This window comes from Dryobates pubescens, chromosome 1, assembly GCF_014839835.1.
Source record: "Dryobates pubescens isolate bDryPub1 chromosome 1, bDryPub1.pri, whole genome shotgun sequence".
NCBI classification, from domain to species: Eukaryota; Metazoa; Chordata; class Aves; order Piciformes; family Picidae; genus Dryobates; species Dryobates pubescens.
The window spans coordinates 8845683-8865254 of NC_071612.1; the positions used below are offsets into that span (position 1 = coordinate 8845683).

General features: G+C 41.9%; 1 protein-coding gene across 1 annotated transcript in view; it reads right to left on the reverse strand.

The window, feature by feature from the left end:
• Window positions 1-4100: 4100 nt before the first annotated feature.
• Window positions 4101-19572, reverse strand: part of SUCLG2 (succinate-CoA ligase GDP-forming subunit beta) — a 151968-nt gene continuing 136496 nt past the window's right edge. Inside the window, exons 10-11 of the mRNA XM_054161191.1 lie at window positions 13099-13219; window positions 4101-4522 (exon numbers count right to left, since the gene is read on the reverse strand). Of these exons, the coding sequence (XP_054017166.1) occupies window positions 4407-4522; window positions 13099-13219 (237 nt within the window). The 3' untranslated portion in view covers window positions 4101-4406. The remainder of the gene's footprint in view (window positions 4523-13098; window positions 13220-19572) is intronic.

The following is a 19572-nucleotide window of genomic DNA, read 5'->3' on the forward strand; positions in this document are numbered from 1 at the left end:
TGCACACCTAGCCAGACCCTGCACTGCAGACTCTGCCAGTTTTGAGGACAACAGTGTACATAGCGTAGAAGCACACGGAGTGGTGGGTGGAAAAGTGGGGGAAACCCCATAAATTTAGTAGAGGAACAGGAAAGACTTTGAGATGATAAAGGAAAATGATGTGCTTTGCCCTGCTTACCCCTTGCTAGAGCTGACTATGGCATCAAAAGAAACTCAATTTTTTGAAAGGAAGCAAAACCAAAACCAAAGCACAAAATCTCACAACTGGTTCAGATGCTTGCAGCAGCATCTATTTAGAGCATTTTACACATCATGTAATAAAGCACCAAGCTTAGGAGGGGTTTGGATTTCTGCAACTCAGTTGACAGCTTTTATGATAGAACATGGCTTTGCCAGCACTTAGCCTTCTGCACACAGACTTCCCAGCTCTTCTTGCCCAGCAAAGCTGCTCAAACCTGTGCTTTAGGCCACTCTTAGAACACTCAGCTTATACTGTGCTCAGCATTCAGCACAGGGCAACCACTCAGGCCAGCCTAACATGTAATAACCAGAGATTATTGTAGGTGACCATCTGAACCCCTCTAGCCCTGATCACCAAGCTAGTCTCACCTTGGAGGGCAAGGTGAGTGGCACAGCTCTTGACTGGGGAAGCAGACTGCATTGCAAAGGGACAGCCCTGCTCAGGATCTCATCTGGTGACTGATTTGCACTGACGTGCTGTTCCAATCACACCAGTCGTGCATGATACCAGCTGCTTTTCCGGATGGAGAGAGGAACAGGGCCTGACAAATAGGATGCTAAAAGCACATCAAGGACATTACTCCACAACTCCCAGCTGTTAAGACTTTTGCTGTGAGAATGTAAAGGTGTCTTGTTGAAGTAACACGGTGTTAGCATTACCAGCTTCCTCCTGCTTTACTTTCTAAGTGCCCAGTCCTACAGAGCTTTACTAATACAGGCTGAAATGTCAAGATTTAAAGGGTAACTAAACCCCAGCTATAACTTTCACAGAGAGGATTAACTGCAGTTTACCCACTGCTTGCACTGGTGTTCGCTTTCTATGGGAGGGGCTGCTCTCACAGATGTGCCTTTTGGGTTTAAGCCACAAAAAGCTGGGGAGCAGAGCTTGCATCCAGCCTTGCTAAGGTGAGGGACAGCAATCAGGCAGACAGTTGCCCAGGACAGCAAGAATAGAATAGAATAGCATAGCATAGCATAGCATAGAATAGAATAGAATAGAATAGAAATTAAATCAACCAGGTTGGTAAAGACCTTTGAGATCATTGAGTCCAACCTATCATCCAACACTATCTTATTTACACAGATGCTGTGTGCATGAATCCTCCAAATTCATGGATTTAGCTTACCAGACCAGTAACAGCCTTCCCATCAAAACCTACCAGTATCATGAGCAACAGATCAGTGCAGCTAGTCATGTAGAATAGAATAGAATAGAATAGAATAGAATAGAATAGAATAGAATAGAATAGAATAGAATAGAATAGAATTAACCAGGTTGGAAGTGACCTTTGAGATCATCAAGTCCACCCTATCATCCAACACTATCTAATCAACTAAACCATGGCACCAAGCACCCCATCCAGTCTCTTCCTAAACACCTCCAGTGATGGTGACTCCACCACCTCCCTGGGCAGCCCATTCCAATGGCCAGTCACTCTTTCTGTGAAGAATGTCTTCCTAACATCCAGCCTAAATCTCCCCTGGCACAGCTTGAGACTGTGTCCTCTTGTTCTGGTGCTGGTTGCCTGGGAGAAGAGATCAACCCCCACTTGACTACAACCTCCCTTCAGGTAGTTGTAGAGAGCAATAAGGTCTCCTCTGAGCCTCCTCTTCTCCAGACTAAGCAACCCCAGCTCCCTCAGCCTCTCCGCATAGGCTTGTGCTCCAAACCCCTCACCAGCTTTGTTGCCCTTAAACCCAGCTCTTGCCAGGTTATGACTCTGCATGCCTGGGCAAAGACAAAAGCATTCCTTCTTGCACTGCATTTGCTTGCAATTTACAAAAATCAAAGGAAATGTAGCTAAAACACCTTTCCAAGGGAGACCAAAATTACTTGCACATTTCCATACAGAGAGCAATGACCCATGCAAATAAAACCAGACCAGTCTACAAGGCCACATCGAGCAAGCTGGACACAGAAGGAGCCTTTGGCTAGAAAGCATGAGCAGTGCAAGTGGAATGCAAACCCAGAGCTTTCAAAATTATCCATATAACATCTGAAGCTTAAAAGTTCTACTGTTCATGGCTTAAGTTCTACTGTACATGGCTTAAGAGGGGTAAGACTTGTCTGTATGATTAGCCTATATATAAGAAAAGATATACCTAGAGATAAAAAGTTACTTTTTTAGCTACAAAACATGTCTAGAAGAGCACACCAGTATTACCCACGTGAAAGTGCAATTCCTGTGCATTTGAGTACACCCTCCTCTAACAAAATGCTGGATGGAGAAACACAGAACACCACAGGCAAATTAAACAGCTTTCCATTTTACAGAAGAGACAAAGTCACTAGAAGTGTTCATTTTCACATTTACTTGGCAAAAGGGTGTACAGTGTAAATCTTTGTGGAACAATAATCATACACACAAAGAATGGAGGGTTTGGGGCCCAGAAGTTGGCTAACACAGGGTGTGACAACATTGCACAGAAGATTCTTGCACAGAATGCTTCCATTTCCAGTATTACAAGACAGAAAACAGTGTGACTTCTTTTATTTATTGTAGTGAGGTAAACGTTTCTTCCTTCAAAGCAGTGTGTTTCTATGCACCTTCACACCAACTGCTCTGGTTACCCTTCTCTCTTTCACTCAGTCAACAAGCACATATTTATTGCTCTCCTAATGGTCATGCATTATTTTTTTTCCCCCACCCTTGAGCAAGATGTAGAGAAAGGAATGGAGAAGAAAAAACCTACAGTAATTGATGAGAGCAGCCTATCTATCCTAATGTGTCAACAGCCAGAGATTAGTGCAGATAATTTGCTTTGAGTGTAGCACTTTTCAATGGAAATGTCAAGAAAAAAAAAATATTAACATGTTTTCTAAGAAGAACATGGTATTGATTAGAGCTGCTCAAAAAAATCACAATCCAGAATTTCTTAGACAAATGTTTACCTCACTGCCCAGTTAAAAGAGAGGATCATAACAGCCACTCATGTGTTCGCTGTTCAAACCTACTGACGATTTTCGCCACGTAATTCCTGGGCTGAGTGAGACTTGTACCGGGTTTTTTAGTTACAGAAGCCATTTGGTATTGTCTTCTGTTCCCTGGAGGAATGCTTTGTGTAATTAACAGCTTGAATTCTGACCGGTACAAAAGGTTCCATGATCAAAATACAGCACAGTCAATAGCTGAGCAGTGAATTGTGCATTTTTGTTCCTTCGTGAACTATTTTAACTGATGCCCGAGAAATCAAAGACTTTTAAAATGGAGAAGTCCCGTTTGTCCTTTATTCCAAATAAATCAGAAATGGCTTTTGGGAGTTCAATCAGTTGAGGAATATTCCGTGTTCCTGACTGAAAACTGCTTCAGGTTCTTCTCATCTTATTTTAAAGCCTCACAGTAGTGACATACCCCTGAAAGAGGTTATTTTAAAGAGCTAGCTGCCATTTTCTTCCTGGAAGGGACATCCTCCTAGAGCTCTCTCTCTGGCACTGCTACACCCTCAAATGCTGCACCTCATTTCCTGAAGCAAGTAAAATGAATCACATTTTGTCCACTTATAGGCACAGTGCAAGAATGGAAGGTCCTTTCACTACCAACAGTCCCTTTTCTGATTGCGAGGTATACTTTGGCATCTATAAAAGAAAATCATCTTAAGGCAAAATGTGTGATTTCTAATTAAGAAAAACTGAAAAGAAAATAGACATCATTCATTTGAATAAAAATAGATACTCTAAGCACACTTTTTTTTTTTACATTATTGTAAAAGTCCATTAAAAAATATAACTCATTATTAGTTTGCTGACTCTTTACAATATACAAAAAGAGCAGGAAAGAAAACAGTGTGAACCAGGTGACCTACATGCCTTTGATTGAAGAATGATTATCTGGATAGGAACCAGTTATTAATTACTGTATCATATCATGAATTTAACAGTGACAGCTTTGGAAGGAAAGCAGAAAAAGAGCTTTATCAAGTGGAATCACTTATTACTAATTCTGGGTAACAAAATTAAGTGAAGACATACAAAACTCATCCAGAAGGCAGCTGTAAAAATGTCTGAAGCCTAGCTTGCAAGCCTCGAGTTCGCCATCCGTCACAACTCTAGTCCACCAACACTGACGACGGCTTAGAAAAACTCCTCTGAGCCTCTCTGCAGAACAGCAATGGGAATGACATCTTGTGAAGCACACAGTTTCCAGGAGAATAATCCTTCCAAGCTGTTATTTTTTGGCCACGCTAGCCACTGCCTTCTTTGCTGCATCCTCAAGGTCATGTGCAGATGTGATGGGGAGTCCACTTTCCCTCAGAATGCGCTGGGCTTCTTGAACGTTTGTTCCTAAAAAAGAACACTGACTATAATTACTAATTAATATTAATGAATAAACCAGCATCTTCTATTAAATCTCTATCAAAGTAGGTAATGCTTCAAACCACACATCAGCTCAGTTTAGTGACAGATTCGGTGAGTGGTTTAGACCGAGCTGAGAAGGACTCTTAATTTCAGTGATGATTTTGACAGACAGTGCAATCTGATAATAGCAGTGGCATCCACAGGAGGGGCTTTGTGAAGATTAGAGGGTCAATCCAACATCCACCAGAGTCAGTAGGGACATCCAGTAAGAGCAGTGGTTAATGGACCATGCATCAGGCCTTTAAGACAGTAAGTAACAGACCACGTATCAGGCCTTGAAGACACTCAGAGGATTTAAAGCATTTATTAGCAACCATCAGCTATGGCTATCAGCTGCCAGTGAATCAACAGTAACTAAAATTCCCCTGTGTTTACCATAAGCTGCAAAATGGGCTATGGAAAGACAAAGATTTGGGTAATCCTGAAAGTCTAAGTGGTTCTGAGATGCTTGAATAAGCCTTTTTGCCTTCCTGCTAAAAAGGGTGAACAGATCTCTGAAGCCTTCAGCACGATACTGTTCCTTCCTCTGCTGCTGCACTAAATTATCCCACCTTGAAGGAGACTGTACAGCTGTACAGTACAAGTGCTCCCATTCTGCCCAGATTTAGTCAATAGACTACATGCACAGCAAAAGGGAAATCTAAATTTGAAAAGCTATTTCAGGAGAGCACATTTTCCCCATTGTCCACGTGGGTATAAAGCCAAGGGCATCACCTTCCCATCTACTCTAGCTCATTCTTTGCTGAAAACAAACAGGAAAACTCCACTCTCCAGTGCCTTCTCCAGAAAACCCAAGTGACAGTTTTGATCATTGATATGCTCTGCACCACAGAAAAACCTGAGATCCTACAGGAAGACTGAGGGGGACTTTTCTTACGGGTGTCTATCGACAGTACAAAGGGGAATGGTTTTAAGCTGAGGAAAAGCAGGTTCAGACTGGATCTTAGGAAGAAGTTCTTCAGTATGAAGGTGGTGAGACTGCAATAGGCTGCCCAGGGATGTTGTGGATGCCTCCCCCCCGAAGGTGTTCAGTGCCAGGCTAGATGAGGCCTTTAGCAGCCAAGTCGAGAGGCGTTCCTGCCCATGGTACGGAGGTTGGAGTAGATGATCTCTAAGGTCCCTTCCAACCTAAGCCATTCTATATTCTGCTGAGGAAGTGGAATCAACACTGCAGCACCACACACTAGCCACAAGTGCAAGAGGCAGAGCTGATCCTTCCCAGGATTTCTACCCCTGCCCTTCACATCAAGTTCTTTGTTCATTTGCCATTGTCAAAATGCTTAATTACTTTGTAATTCCTAGACCCAGCAAAATGAATGTTAATGATATTTGGAGCTAATTCACTAATTATATCCTTAATTATTAACCAAGCAAGGAGCATACTCTTCACTGTGCACCTTCCAAAACATACATTTTAAAAGGTGAGTTTGGGGGTTTATAAAGGAGACAATAAAACATCTGCAAGTGTACTGCACAAGCAGAGAAATTCAAAAGTCTGTTTCATCAGTGTGCTCAAATGAGGATTCCCACTCCCAACACTGAATGAGACCAAAGACACCTCTGTCTCAGTAGAGAACCTCATCTGCTTGCTTTGTGAAAGCCCTTGCAGAACAGGCCGTGCTTCCTACCAACATGCACAGGACACACTCTTGGACTTGGGTAGGAAGGTCAAAGACATTTGAAATCTCTGACAGAAGGGCATTTGGTTGCATAGTTACATCCAGAACTGCACAGGATTTTTCCTACAGAAAAAAAAAAAATCATATGGGCAAAAAGGAGCATAATAATTGATTGTTCTTTTTCAACCACCCTATATAATGTACTATGGAAGCTTCTGGATGCCAACATAGAATTGTACAGGGAAGTCAGACAGCATTATGAAGGTTCTCTTTGTTAAACAACTCACATTTGTGTAGTGATTCCTATCGAGTCTTGAAGGTTTTATCCATTATTTAGAGACAAGTGTGATAAACATTTAAAGCAGTCAAGATTGTACTGATCTTCAAAAGAATTCCACAAAGTGTTTTGAGGAGAAAAAAACCAACAAAACCAAGCAACCAACCAACCAAAAAACCCACCCACAAAACCACTAAAAATACCCCCCAAAATAAAAAGAAACCAACACAAACCCAACCCCCCCAAAAATCCCAACCAAACAAAAAAGCAAGCAACCAAAAAAAGTCCAACAAAACCCAAAACAGAACAGAAAGAGGGAAATTATCTGGGCATTATTTTGGCCACCTGTGTCCAGGTGGCCAAGAAAGCCAGTGGTATCCTAGCTTGTGTTAGCAGCATCGTGGCCAGCAGGAACAGGTAGGTGATCATGCCCCTGTACTCAGAGCTGGTGAGTGTTGCGTTCAGTTCTGGGCCACTCACTATAGGAAGGGAATTGAGGTGCTGGAGTGTGTCCAGAGAAGGGCAACAAGGCTGGTGAAGGGCCTGGAGCACATGGACTATGAGGAGCATCTGAGGGAGTTGGGGTCGCTCCACCTACAGAAGAGAAGGCTGAAGGGAGACCTTATCACTCTCTACAACTACCTGAAACAAGGTTGGAGAGAGGAAGAGGCCAGCTGCTTCTTGTAGGTGACATTCCAAGCTGCAGCAGGCGAGGTTCAGGCTGGATATTAGGAAATATTTCTTTACTGAGAGGGTTCTCAAGCACTGGAATGGTCTGCCCAGGGCAGTAGTGGAGCCACCATCCCTGAAGGTATTTAAGCAGCGTGTGGACCCGGTGCTTAGGGACATGGTTTAGTGCTGACCCTTCAATGCTGAGTTGAAAGCCGGACTGGATGATCTTCAAAGTCTCTTCTAACCAGATACATTCTGTGAGTCTGTGACTTCTTTCCACAGAGTAAAGTATTATGGCTTGTGACAGCCATGTACTTAAAACTAACTTTTACTCTTCACTAAGTAGCTGATATTAATTTATTAACAGGTCAGAGTGGGAACAATACACTAGACCTATTCTGCACTGCAGTGATTGCTCTCCACACCACTTGTCTAACATGCATTACAAAATCAATACAAAACACAGTGCAGCTGGGGGGGGGGAGAGTTTATGCAGACAAATGAAAATATGAAAGCTGAAAAAAAAAGTAATCTCACTGCAGTCAGAAGGAGTGAGGGTACACATTGTATTTCTCAACTAAAATACTATTTTGTAGGCAGGCCATAAAACTAAACATAATTTTTCAGCAAGCATTTCCTTTGCTGTAATTTCATTTCTTTAATGATAGGGTTTTAGCCCATTGTGCTAAGTGTTTTAGATATATGGAAAATGCAGAGATCCTGCTGAAAGCAGAGGTAAGCATTCTAAAATTAAATGTTCAGAAAATGCTGGAAACATTAAGAAACTGCCAAGACTATCAACTTATTGCAGCAGACATCAAAACAAACTAATAAATAATCCCAGTACTTTAGCATTAACCTCCTGCCACTGGATGGTGTCAGAGAACTGTAAACAGAATCCCATACCCAGGCTATCAAAACAGTTCTCCCTTAACCTGCACTGCAGCCAGCAGGGAAAGCTCACAGGACTGAAGGCTGTAGGGCTTTTGATGTTACTGTTTGGGTTTGTTTGTTTGTTTATTGTTTTGTTTGTTTGTGTGTGTGTGTGTGACCTGCTTGGTTTGTTTGATTTTCCCCCCCAGCCCTTTCATTTGGTTTCTTAAACAGGAGTCTATTAAGAGAATAGCTCTCTAGTGAGAAAAAGAACTTTTTCCTTCTGTCAGATATTATTGTCAATGACACTCCACTGGAAAACAGGAAAGATCTAATTTTATCAGCATATACCTTCAGATTTTTTTACTCTAAACATTCTCCTTCTGAAATCTGGGTTCTGAAACAACCTTTCTGCCTGCGTGCATGCAGTCTCTCACATTTACACTTCTGTTGCCTTTGAATCCCTCCTATCACTAAGGATGCAAATCTAGTCAACTAAATCTAAAAATCGAATACTAAAACTCCTAGTAATAAATATTCCCCCTAAGCATGTTTCTGTAAACCTCAAAATGACACCTGCACATGTTGTTACACATGAGTCAAGAGGACTGCACAGGTTGAATGAAATCAAATACCTTCATTCATACTCCAACAGGATTTTGACAATGATCATTTACTCACCTGCACTGTCAGAAAACCATTAGGAACAGGCTAAATTAGAATCACAGAAAGGTCTGGGTTGGAGGATCATCTAGTCCAATCTCCTTTGTAGTAAGCAAAGGCATCCTCAACTAGATCAGTTTGCCCAGAGCCCTGTTGAGCCTCACCTTGAATATCTCTAGGGATGGGGCCTCAACTGCCTCCCTGGGCAACCTGTTCCAGTGTTCCACTACCCTCATGGTAGAGAACTTGTTCCTAACATCCAACCTAAATCTACTCTTCTCTACTTTGAAGCCATTGCCCCATGTCCTATCACTACAGGCTTTTCTAAACATCCTCTCTCTATCCTTCTTGTAGGCCCCCTTCAGGTACTAGAAATCTGATCTAGGGTGAGGGGTCACTGCCTATGGCAGGGGGTTGGAACTAGATGATCCTTGAGGTCCCTTCCAACCCTAACAATTCTACAATGGCTGGAGAGGATGCAGGATTCTGCAATGCCATTTCTAATTTTCAGGTAAGTAAGGGGAGGAGCCACAGCTGCATACATTTGGTACATCCTAACAAATGGAAGACTAACAGAATACAATAATCTCTTCTATCCAAAACATTCTGCGATGACAAAACTTTTACAAAATGCAGAATATCTCAACAATTACTACTGACATGGACACACTGCGACCATGCACCATCATCAACAGCAATGTCTCAGTGTTGATATGCTACACCAATGAGCAGATTTAAAAGACTCCCCTGACCCCCAGCATGTATCCTGATTATGTGATTTCTGATAGTCCACAAGTTGGAAACTCAAAGCTTCTCAGGCTTCAGAGGTACTGGAGAATAAGGGACCAGGCTTGAATTCATCACTAGCTAACCTTCAGTCAGCCACATTTGATGTAGAGTTTGGCAGGTGACAAGAGGCACTTAGTGCCATGGTTTAGTTGATTAGATGGTGTTGGATGATAGGTTGAACTCCATGATCTCAAAGGTCTTTTCCACCCTGGTTAACTCTGTATTCTGTATTTAATTAATGATCTTAAGCTAGGGAGCCTAAGAAGACTTGGTGGCTTACACATGTGGTAGCTGTTGGTTCTGCAGTCAAAAATAAATCAGCTTTCACTTTCTACTTGTAAGAGGGAATGAAACTCTCTTCTGTCCACTCCATTTGCTCTTTTCTATCTTAAACTTTTCCCCCAAAATATGTTAATCTTTTCCTCTGCCTCATGTTTACATCCTCACTGGGAAAGACACATTTAAATTTGTGCTGAATGTTTAAACTCAGAATGTCTGAAGGGGTTGATATGAGTGAAATTCTAAGTGTGACTTTGCAATACCCCATTCTTCTCTCTTGATAGGCAATTTGGGATCCTAAAATGACAAACATGCATGCTAACCGTGTTTCTGAGCCAGATATACAAGCTGAAGCAAAATTTTACTTGTGTGCAAAAGATTTCTGAATGTATTTGAAAAGAACCTGTTAGATTCTGAAGATCACAGAAGGTCAGGAATCACCTGGCTGAAAAATGTAATAGGAGATTTGGGATTCAGACATTTGAATAAAAACCAATTTGCTGCTAGCTGCATTTCAATATATCAACTAGTTCTAGTTCCTCCCAATTCTTCTTGTCCTATGACCAGAGAAGCAGAGAATTCATTTGCTGAAAGACAGAGAAGTGAAATTTCCAGCACAGGAAGGAGATATCTAATTCACCATTCCTTTCTATTCCTTCCTCTTTTCATTTAATTCTCACATAAGTGAGAACCAAGGTTTGGCTTCCATTCAGCGCTCCTAGTTAGTTCTCACAAAATTTAACTGAAGCACATTACACTTGAAGGGGAAAAAAAAAAAAATCCTCCACAAACCCAGCAGAAGTTTTCTGCATTTGTAAGAGAGAAAGTTTGGAGAATGTGGTTTCTCCAGTTGCTCATGAGCCTTTTAAACAACAATAATCCTGTGTCTCAGCTGGCGAGCTCTTTACCGATAAGGCAAGTAAATACATGTAATTATAAAGTTGCCATTTTCAAAGAGGAGAGTAATCCTTTCTTTATCCACTGGTAAAACAGCTTGTAATTATTACACAACTGAGAACAAAGATTTGTCCACAGAATCCCGCTAAATCAAGGCAGATTTGACTGATTAAAACTCCAGTCATCGGGACATTTGTAATACAGTGCATGCGGGCAAAGAGTCTTTAAAGTGCAGGTCACAAAGCTGTTAAGATTTCTGGGAATAATCATGAACCTTCTGTTGGGTAAAAATATTCCAAATGGGAATCAGAAAAAAAAAAAGTACTTATGCCTTTTCTCTTTTAGAAGTGTACAAATTTATCAGTGATATTTGAATAGTCTCAGGTAGCCTTATTACTTCCCCAGTACCCATTATTAATCCAAAATTCTTACAGGTTTAGGTAACCCAGAATGAGTTCAAAGCAGAACAATGAAAACTAATAAAGATCCAGGGAAATTAATTTCTGAGGTTAAAATTAATTAAATAAATTATATATATATACACACACACTCATATGTAAGTGTGTGTGTATATATATGTATAATCTGTATATTGCTTGGCTGGGTGATTAAGAAGGCAGAGAAAGCAGAAGTTACAAGCTAACAGTTTCCATGTACAACATAGGCTGTAAACATAGAGTCACAGAATGGTTTGGGTTGGAAGTGACCTCTAAAGATCATCTAGTCCAAGCCTCTGGAGTGAGCAAGCACATCAGCTAGACCATGTATCACAGGATTGTATCATCCAGTTCCAATCCCTCTGCTGTGGGCAGGGACACCTCCCACTAGATCACTGCCCTAAGCCACATCCAGCCTGGCCTTAAAAACCTCCAGGGATGAGAATTGCAGGGCCTAGTGGGCAAACTGTCTCACCACCCTTATGGGGAAGAACTTCTTCCTGATGTCTAATTTAAATCTCCCCTCCTCTAGCTTGGATCCCTTCCCCCCAGTTCTATCATGACCTGACACTTTAGGGTCCCTCCCCAGCTTTCTTGTAGCCCCCTTCAGATAACTGAAAGGCCACCATAAGTTCTCCTCAGAGCCTTCTCTTCTCCAAAATGAACAACCCCAACTCTCTCAGCCTGTCCCCAGAGGAGAGGTGCTCCAGCCCTCTGATCATTCTCTGTGTTTAGGGCAACTGAATGGTAACACTAGGAATGACAGAAGGAATTAAAAAACTTTTGAGAGAAGTATTCCGCAAAAGTGAGAGTTGTCCATAATATTCTGGGAGACAGCTTCACAAAATCAACAGGCTGGAAGAGACCTCCAAGATCATCAAATGCAACTGATCACCCAACCCTAACTAATCAACTAGACCATGGCACTAAATCCAGTCATCCAGTCCTTCCCAGAAAGAGTGATTGGCCATTGGAATGTGCTGCCTGGGGAGATGGTGGAGTCACCATCACTGGAAGTGTTTAGGAAGAGACTGGATGGGGTGCTTGGTGCCATGGTTTAGTTGATTAGATAGTGCTGGATGATAGGCTGGACTCGATGATCTCAAAGGTCTCTTCCAACCTGGTCTATTCTATTCTATTCTATTCTATTCTATTCTATTCTATTCTATTCTATTCTATTCTATTCTATTCTAACATGAATGTTGATGGTTTTGAGGAATAGGCCTTAAAAAACCCCAAACCAACAAACAAACCAAAAACATTTTAAGTTGACTTGTGCTGACATCAGCTAAGGCACTTTTCCATTCAATGGCAGAAGAAGAATCTCCCTTCTTCAGAGTTCTAGGAAATGAGAGACAGAACTCCATACCCAATGCTATTGTATTAAAGCAATTAACTGTCAAGGAGTGCTCTTCCTTACCTCCCTGTTAGGGTTTTTGTTTCCACTTTAACAATGCTGGAAGCACTAAAACCCATAATATAATTCCCTACCGTTACCAAATCTTCTGTTTTTTTAATTGGACTGGGAATTGGGGCAGAAGAGCACACTGCAGTAACCTCTCACAAACACTGTTTCCAACAACTTTCTTTTAATTATGGTACTGGAGTAAATTTAAGCAAACTGCATGTTGCTGCAGGTTTAGCAATAATGGAACTGAGCCCAGGAAAAAAAAAAAGAATTTGAAAAAGAAATACCTTCCAGTAAACAGAAACTGGCATCAAAATTATGTCTGTTTGCATTGCACATCTCACAAGGAAAATCATAATGCTCTCATGGCAAAATTTCATTGCTTCAAGTAACACCAGGGACCAGAAATCAAGAAGTAAGTAGGGAAAGAGTTTACTGACTTCAGGTCATGATAGGAGAGGAAAGTAGGTGAAGAACTGGGCATGTTCTCACTGTGTGGGACTTATCTGTTATAGAGATGGAAGAAAGCCATAGTGGTTTACTGTGCCCCTGAGAGACGTTTGTTGTGTGAAACCATCAGCACTCACCTTCCAGTCTGACCACCAGCGGCACTTTCAGCTCGAGCTCTCGGCAGGCTTTGGTGATACCATTGGCTATGATGGCACAGTTCACGATCCCACCAAATATGTTCACAAGTATTGCTTCAACCTGTAGGAAAGAAACAAAGGAGGTAGGTGGGGGGGGGATTGTTTGTATTTTGTCTGGGCTTTGTTTTTTAAACAAACACAGGTGAAAGCTCCAAACCAGGGCACAAATTCCCCTCTGTCAGGCAGGTTCTCATTGACAGAAAGTCCACATTTCACCTCTGTGCTCAGAGAATCTGATTCCAAGTCTATTGCTTCTGTAGTGTGTAGCCATAATAAACTCCCTTAGACTAAACTGGAGTCATAATTATTGTCATAAACACGTTATTACACAGAAAAGGGGATTTTCTACTGATAAGTATAAATAAAAAGAGAGGAAACAATCAATATTTTTGATTTAACAAAAAAAAAAGTATTGCACAATCATCAGAGGTGGGAGCTCAGAAAAGACAGTTGTATGAGTGTGTGGATGCACATGCAATGAAATATTCACGTGGACACTTCACAAAACAATCTGGATATGCACTCCATCATAAGCAGTGCAGAGGAAAAAGGTAATATACTTGCCCTGACTTGATAAAGAGGAGTAAAAATCCCTTGTAATTAACAAGGAGAGGCATGTGATGAAGAGCATTCATTACCACAGATTAACTGATAACCTCAAAAACCTGGTGTTCACTGGTTTCTGGAAACAGAAAGTCCTGTACCCAATTCACAATTCAAGTACACTTCACAACATAAAAAGCATTAATATATAGAAGATACTAATAAGTGGTTTGTTTTTTTCACTTGGTAAGGCAGGATAACACAGACCCCAAGTTCATACACCAGGCTTCCTACCATGGCTTATTCAGCAGAGAGGGGCAACCTACACATGCAGCTATGCTGCTTCTCATTCCACAGGGGGCTACAGAATCCACAACATTCAGGGTACTCAGTGATAAGCTTCACTGAATGTCACAAACAAGCTTTGCCAGGATCACCTTAGCTCAAAAGACAACAAGATAAAGAGGGGATTAGGTCTGATGGAATGAAATATCACTGGATTTCACTTGTGCAAGATGTCAACCGCAATTATGCTTAACTCGTTGCACAAGATGAACAGATCCACTTTGCCCACCTCCAGGTAGCCAGACTCATGCCAGCACCAAGAAAATTCCCTGCAGTCATGCACATTTATAGCTCTGCACAATCAGGTTTAATATTTCTCTGCAGACAAAACGTGACAATTAACTCCTGTGATGCGCAGTCACACACACGGATTGACAGCTCACCACTGTTAGCAACACAGTTGTCCACGATGCAGCAGGAAAACAGGGGTAAAAAAAGTCTCAACAAATACTCTTCTTCCCATAAGAAATCATCTCACTCCCCCAAGCAGTGTCCTGGACTGCAAAAATATCACTTAGCAGAAGCACATGCAGTTCTCACATTGAAGTACTGATATCCAACGCTAGCACAACTCTTAACATGAAGCTGGTAATGGGATCACCTCACTGACATCTCTCTCCTCACCTGTTGCTCCTTTCAGCTCCAAGGCTTTTCATGATGTCAGCCAAAAGTGGCCACAACAGGTCCCATATGGGACATGGTCCCATTTTCTCCTCTTGAGCTTATCAAACAGCAACTCTTAAATCTAGATCTCCAGTGTAGATATGCTAGGATGCTGCCCGCCCCTTCCACTTGTCTCCTCTAACTATTTGCAGTGGAGTTACCCAATTAAGATTTGCTCACTCTTCTGGGCATCCTGATACTATAAACAGAATTCTCATGTGCCTTTTCAAAGCAGAAAAACATCTCTAATGCTATATAAATAGAGCAATAATTAATAACAAACTCTCTTAAAAATCCCAATACCCGAATTTCCCCTGCTGAAGTGAGGTATGATGATTCCATACACATGACACCATCTGCTTCATAAAGCCTGCACAGTAACAGCCTGCATATGGCTCAGAACATGGCAGAGCACACTAGGTATCAGAAGGAAATTAATAATCTAGTCAAATTGGAACACACCATTTCATTGATGTTATAACTCTGTCTTCCAGTTTAAATATGGGCCACCGGTTCAGTGTCATGTTAAATGCAGGCATTATATACAAACTAGACAATAGCCCAGCCAGCCCCCTGTAGAATCCCCTGGACAAAGCCCAGAAGGATGTGTACCAGCTACCAAATTATCTCTATCTTGTCCCCACCACTGCTTCTTACCAGAAGCCAAACAGAAACGATCAGGCCAAGCAAAAGAGGTCATAAAACAAAGACAGGGGGAAAGAAGCAAGCAAGAGAGAGCAAACAAGCTGTGCTTTCAGACTACATAGAAATGCAGGCCAAGAAATACAGACCAATGAAACTGGATAAACATATCCCATATTCTGTTCAGCCCCTTTGGACTATCCATCCCCTGGACTCTCTTGAATTCTCTTGAAGAACTTATTTGCAATGAAGATATTAGTCTTAAACTGGTAACAGGGCCCTTTCTCTACCTTGCTTCTACTACTTGTGCACATGCAAGTATTCTTGGTGTTAGGAGATAAAAACAAACTAAGAAAAAGATGGAGCCCTTCAAACACTTGCCACATTATCCCTTATGGGAGAGAGATCTCTATGCAAAGCACTTTGATGTTAAAATACACCAGTGATGGTTTCTAACAGTGGGACAAGCCACAGACACCATCCTGCCCTCTCTAATACAGGCTCCTAATTCAGGGCCATTGCAGCAGGCATGTAACAGATCAGCTTAACCAAGGGTGTTTACATCATTAGAGATAAGGAGGAGGATTTTATGCCTGGTACAGATATTTTAATTCCTGATGCAGACATTCTCATTTAAGGATCTGCTTTTCAGCTTTCAAGCTGAATTCTAATCAGGTCTTCTAATCCATTGGCAGCAAAAGGAAAAAAAAAAAAGTTGAAGGAAATTAGATGCAGCTTGGATAATTGATGTTTGTATGCTTGGCTTTAACAAAAATACACTGTTAAATTAGAGAGGAGTCTAAAAGGATTCAATCAATAAAAAACTGAATCAGGTAGAGAATTCAATCTTGGATTTTATTGTAATCTTCCAAATAAGCCAAAAGATCAGCCCAAATGATGCTGAGATTTGCTTTAACTCTACTAAAATTTGTGAACATTGTTTATATATGCTTCTGTAGCCTGCCTGGCTCTTGCATTTCCAGCTGAAAGAACTTTAACATTCAAACCCAGTAGACGGATGAAAAGGTTTTCAGCATTTCATGTGCACAGAGACTGCACAATCCCTGTATTTTTTAAGCTTCCAATAAAAATAAATCTCTCACTCTATACCAGAACTACTACATATTAACATGCTCTGTATCCAATGCAGATGGACTGAAGACACACTAGGGACCATTTATGTATGAGACAGGTTACCTGATAGCATTATTATTCTAATAACCATTTTTACCTAACAGCATGCCTTACAAAACTGTGTTCATTGGTAGCACTACCTCCCCAGGTTAGGTCCTTTCCATCCACCAAAGCAACAGACAAGATGTGAAATCACAACAGAATCACAGAATGCACTGGGTTGGAAGGGACATTTAAAGGTTATCTAGTCCAGCCTTCCTGCAGTAAAGAGGGACATCCCCAATTAGATCAGGTTGTTCAGAGCCCCATGAAGCCTGACCTTGAATGTCTCCAGGGATGGGACCTCCACCACCTCCCTGGGCAACCTGTTTCAGTGTTCCACCATCCTCATGTCCAATCTAAATCTACCACCAAATATACTTGCAACTGATTATGTACTCCTGGAGAAATAAGGGAATCCACAACAGCCTCAAGACATCACCATCAATGGTGGTCACAACCCAGCCTGCCAGTTCTAAGCAAAAGTGATAGAAATTAAGGGAGTGCTGCATTATCACTCTCTCATGCTTCATATGGCACTGAGTCTTTGCAAACACTCTAATGCCCATTAATCCCACAGCTCCTAAGTCACAGGATCACAGAATGCTAGGGTTTGGAAGGGGCTTCCAGAGACTATTTGGTCCAGCTCCCCTGCCAAAGCAGGATCACCTAGGGCAGGCTGCACAGGAAACACACCCAGCTTAGCTTTGCAAGTCTCCAGAGAACATATGTGAAGATGCACAGAGAGCCTCTCCTCTCTTTACGTAATAAATATAAATATTTATATACAGCTGTATCTACATGAAATCTATGTTGCTTTAGCAATAAAAATACCAGTTTTAATTTACAGTCACTTTTTGCTAAAGGGAGCCTGGACAAAGCCTGCAATTCTGCTTTGAGTGTTTGGCACCTACAAACCCCCACCCCAGAGAAGTGTAACTACAGGAACTGAAGTCACAGTGCTTGGAGATTACTGTTAGAACTGTACTGGATCACTGACATAATTCACAGGGCTGCCAGGCTCCATGCAGCTCAGGGCATTTTATGTCCAGCAGAAGCAGCTTTAGCATACCTGCCAGCACACTAAAAATAGATACAGTGTGTGTGCATTTATTGTATTTTCTTCTGCTTCCCCCCTCCCCCCCCCCCCCTTAGACTTAACAAAATGCCCACTGACAGCTGATCACCATACACTTAAGGACTGACACAGGCAGCACCTGTAAAACATTGCACCTTTCCTACAGCCCACTTATAAACCCCTGCACAGGATGTCTGCCTGTCTGCAGCAGATGCATCCCAGTCTGCTGACCTTCAGAGTCTACACTAACACCACAAATTCTGTACACAAAAAGATTGAGGGCAAAAAAATTGATACTTGCAAGCTGTTATTTCTCTTTCCTTTTTTCCACCTTTGTTACTAGCCCAGAACAATTACAACAGGCTTAGGATAACAACACGCTGTAGCACTGAACAATGGCAGATACTCCACACACAGCAAAGCTCTGATCTCACATAAACCAGAAACCCAAACACAAATTAACTTGGGCTGAGGTTTCAGAATCATTTCAAGATTACCCAAGTGTGGGTAGCCACTGAAGAGGCTGTTTGCTTTCCCCCTCCCTCTCCCTGGACAAACACCCCTCTTCTGTGCTTGTGTTAGCATCTGAGCCACATAGATGCCAAAGCAGCTCCTGGACCAAACTGACCCCACAGGCACATGAACACTGTCCCAGAAGAGAGGAAGAACTCCAGATCACTGCTAGGACCCAGGACAAGCTGGGAACAGGTAAGACAACTGTGAAACCACTTTCTTAGCTATTGCTTTTCAGGATCAGAATTGGTAACAGTTATGTACAAAACTGTGAGGTCAGACATGCAACCAGGTAACTGTCCAGTAAAAATCAACCCCCAAACCAACAAGCCCAGGGTTGTGTACAACACAGATTATCTTCTGCATGCTACTGAAAATACATATTGGAATGGAAGTGTGGCTTGATTTAGAGATACATATCTTAAAATAGGTGTTTTCACATTGCATGTGCTTTGACACAAAGATAGCTCAAACCCCTAACTATTCCAACAGTCAGGTCCCTCTACTCAAGGTTTCTGCTAGTGTGGAGGTGTTGGAATGTGTCCAGAGAAGGGCCATGAGGATGATCAGAGGGCTGGAGCTCCTCTCCTATGAGGACAGACTGAGGGAGTTGGGGCTATTCAGTCTGGAGATGAGAAGGCTCCAAGGAGACCTTTCCAGTATCTTAAGGGGGTACAAGAAAGCTGGGGAGGGACTTTTTAGGGTGTCAGGTAATGATAGGACTGGGGGGAATGGAGCAAAACTAGAAGTGGGTAGATTTAGATTGGATGTTAGGAAGAAGTTCTTCCCCATGAGGGTGATGAGACACTGGAACAGGTTGCCCAGGGAGGTGGTACGAGCCTCATTCCTGGACATGTTTAAGGCCAGGCTGGATGTAGCTCTGGGCAACCTGATCTAGTGTGAGGTGTCCCTGGCCATGGCAGGGGGGCTTGGAACTACAGGTCCCTTCCAACTCTACCAATTCTATGATTCTATAAATCTCCACATTATCTCATCTGCTGGCAGCAGGAAAGACTTGAAACAGTTTTCCAACTATTCACAGCATCAGTTGCCTGTCTTGTGACTCTGTATGCATCTTTTCCCTTAGGTGCACACACAGATGTATGAACACTCACACAGTAAACTATAAATATTCTTACAAAATCACCAATATCATCTCTGACCTTGCTGTACTCTGTTGCTCAGAAGCTCAGTGTGGTGGGTTTAGGCTATGCCTTTAAAACATAGCTGCAGATTTCAAGCAGAAAAATAGAAAAAAATAGAAATAAATCACTATTGAGTGTGAAAAGGAAAACAAAAGATTATTCTAAACAAATTCATTGGATAAATGTCTGGGATAAGAGGAGCTATACCATAACAATTCTTCCCATTCCTTTCCCCCTCTCTTCTGATCTCGGCTGTTTTGCTTTGCTTGGGAAAGCCAGAAAGTGCTTCTGGCTGGCCTTGGATAAGTCTAA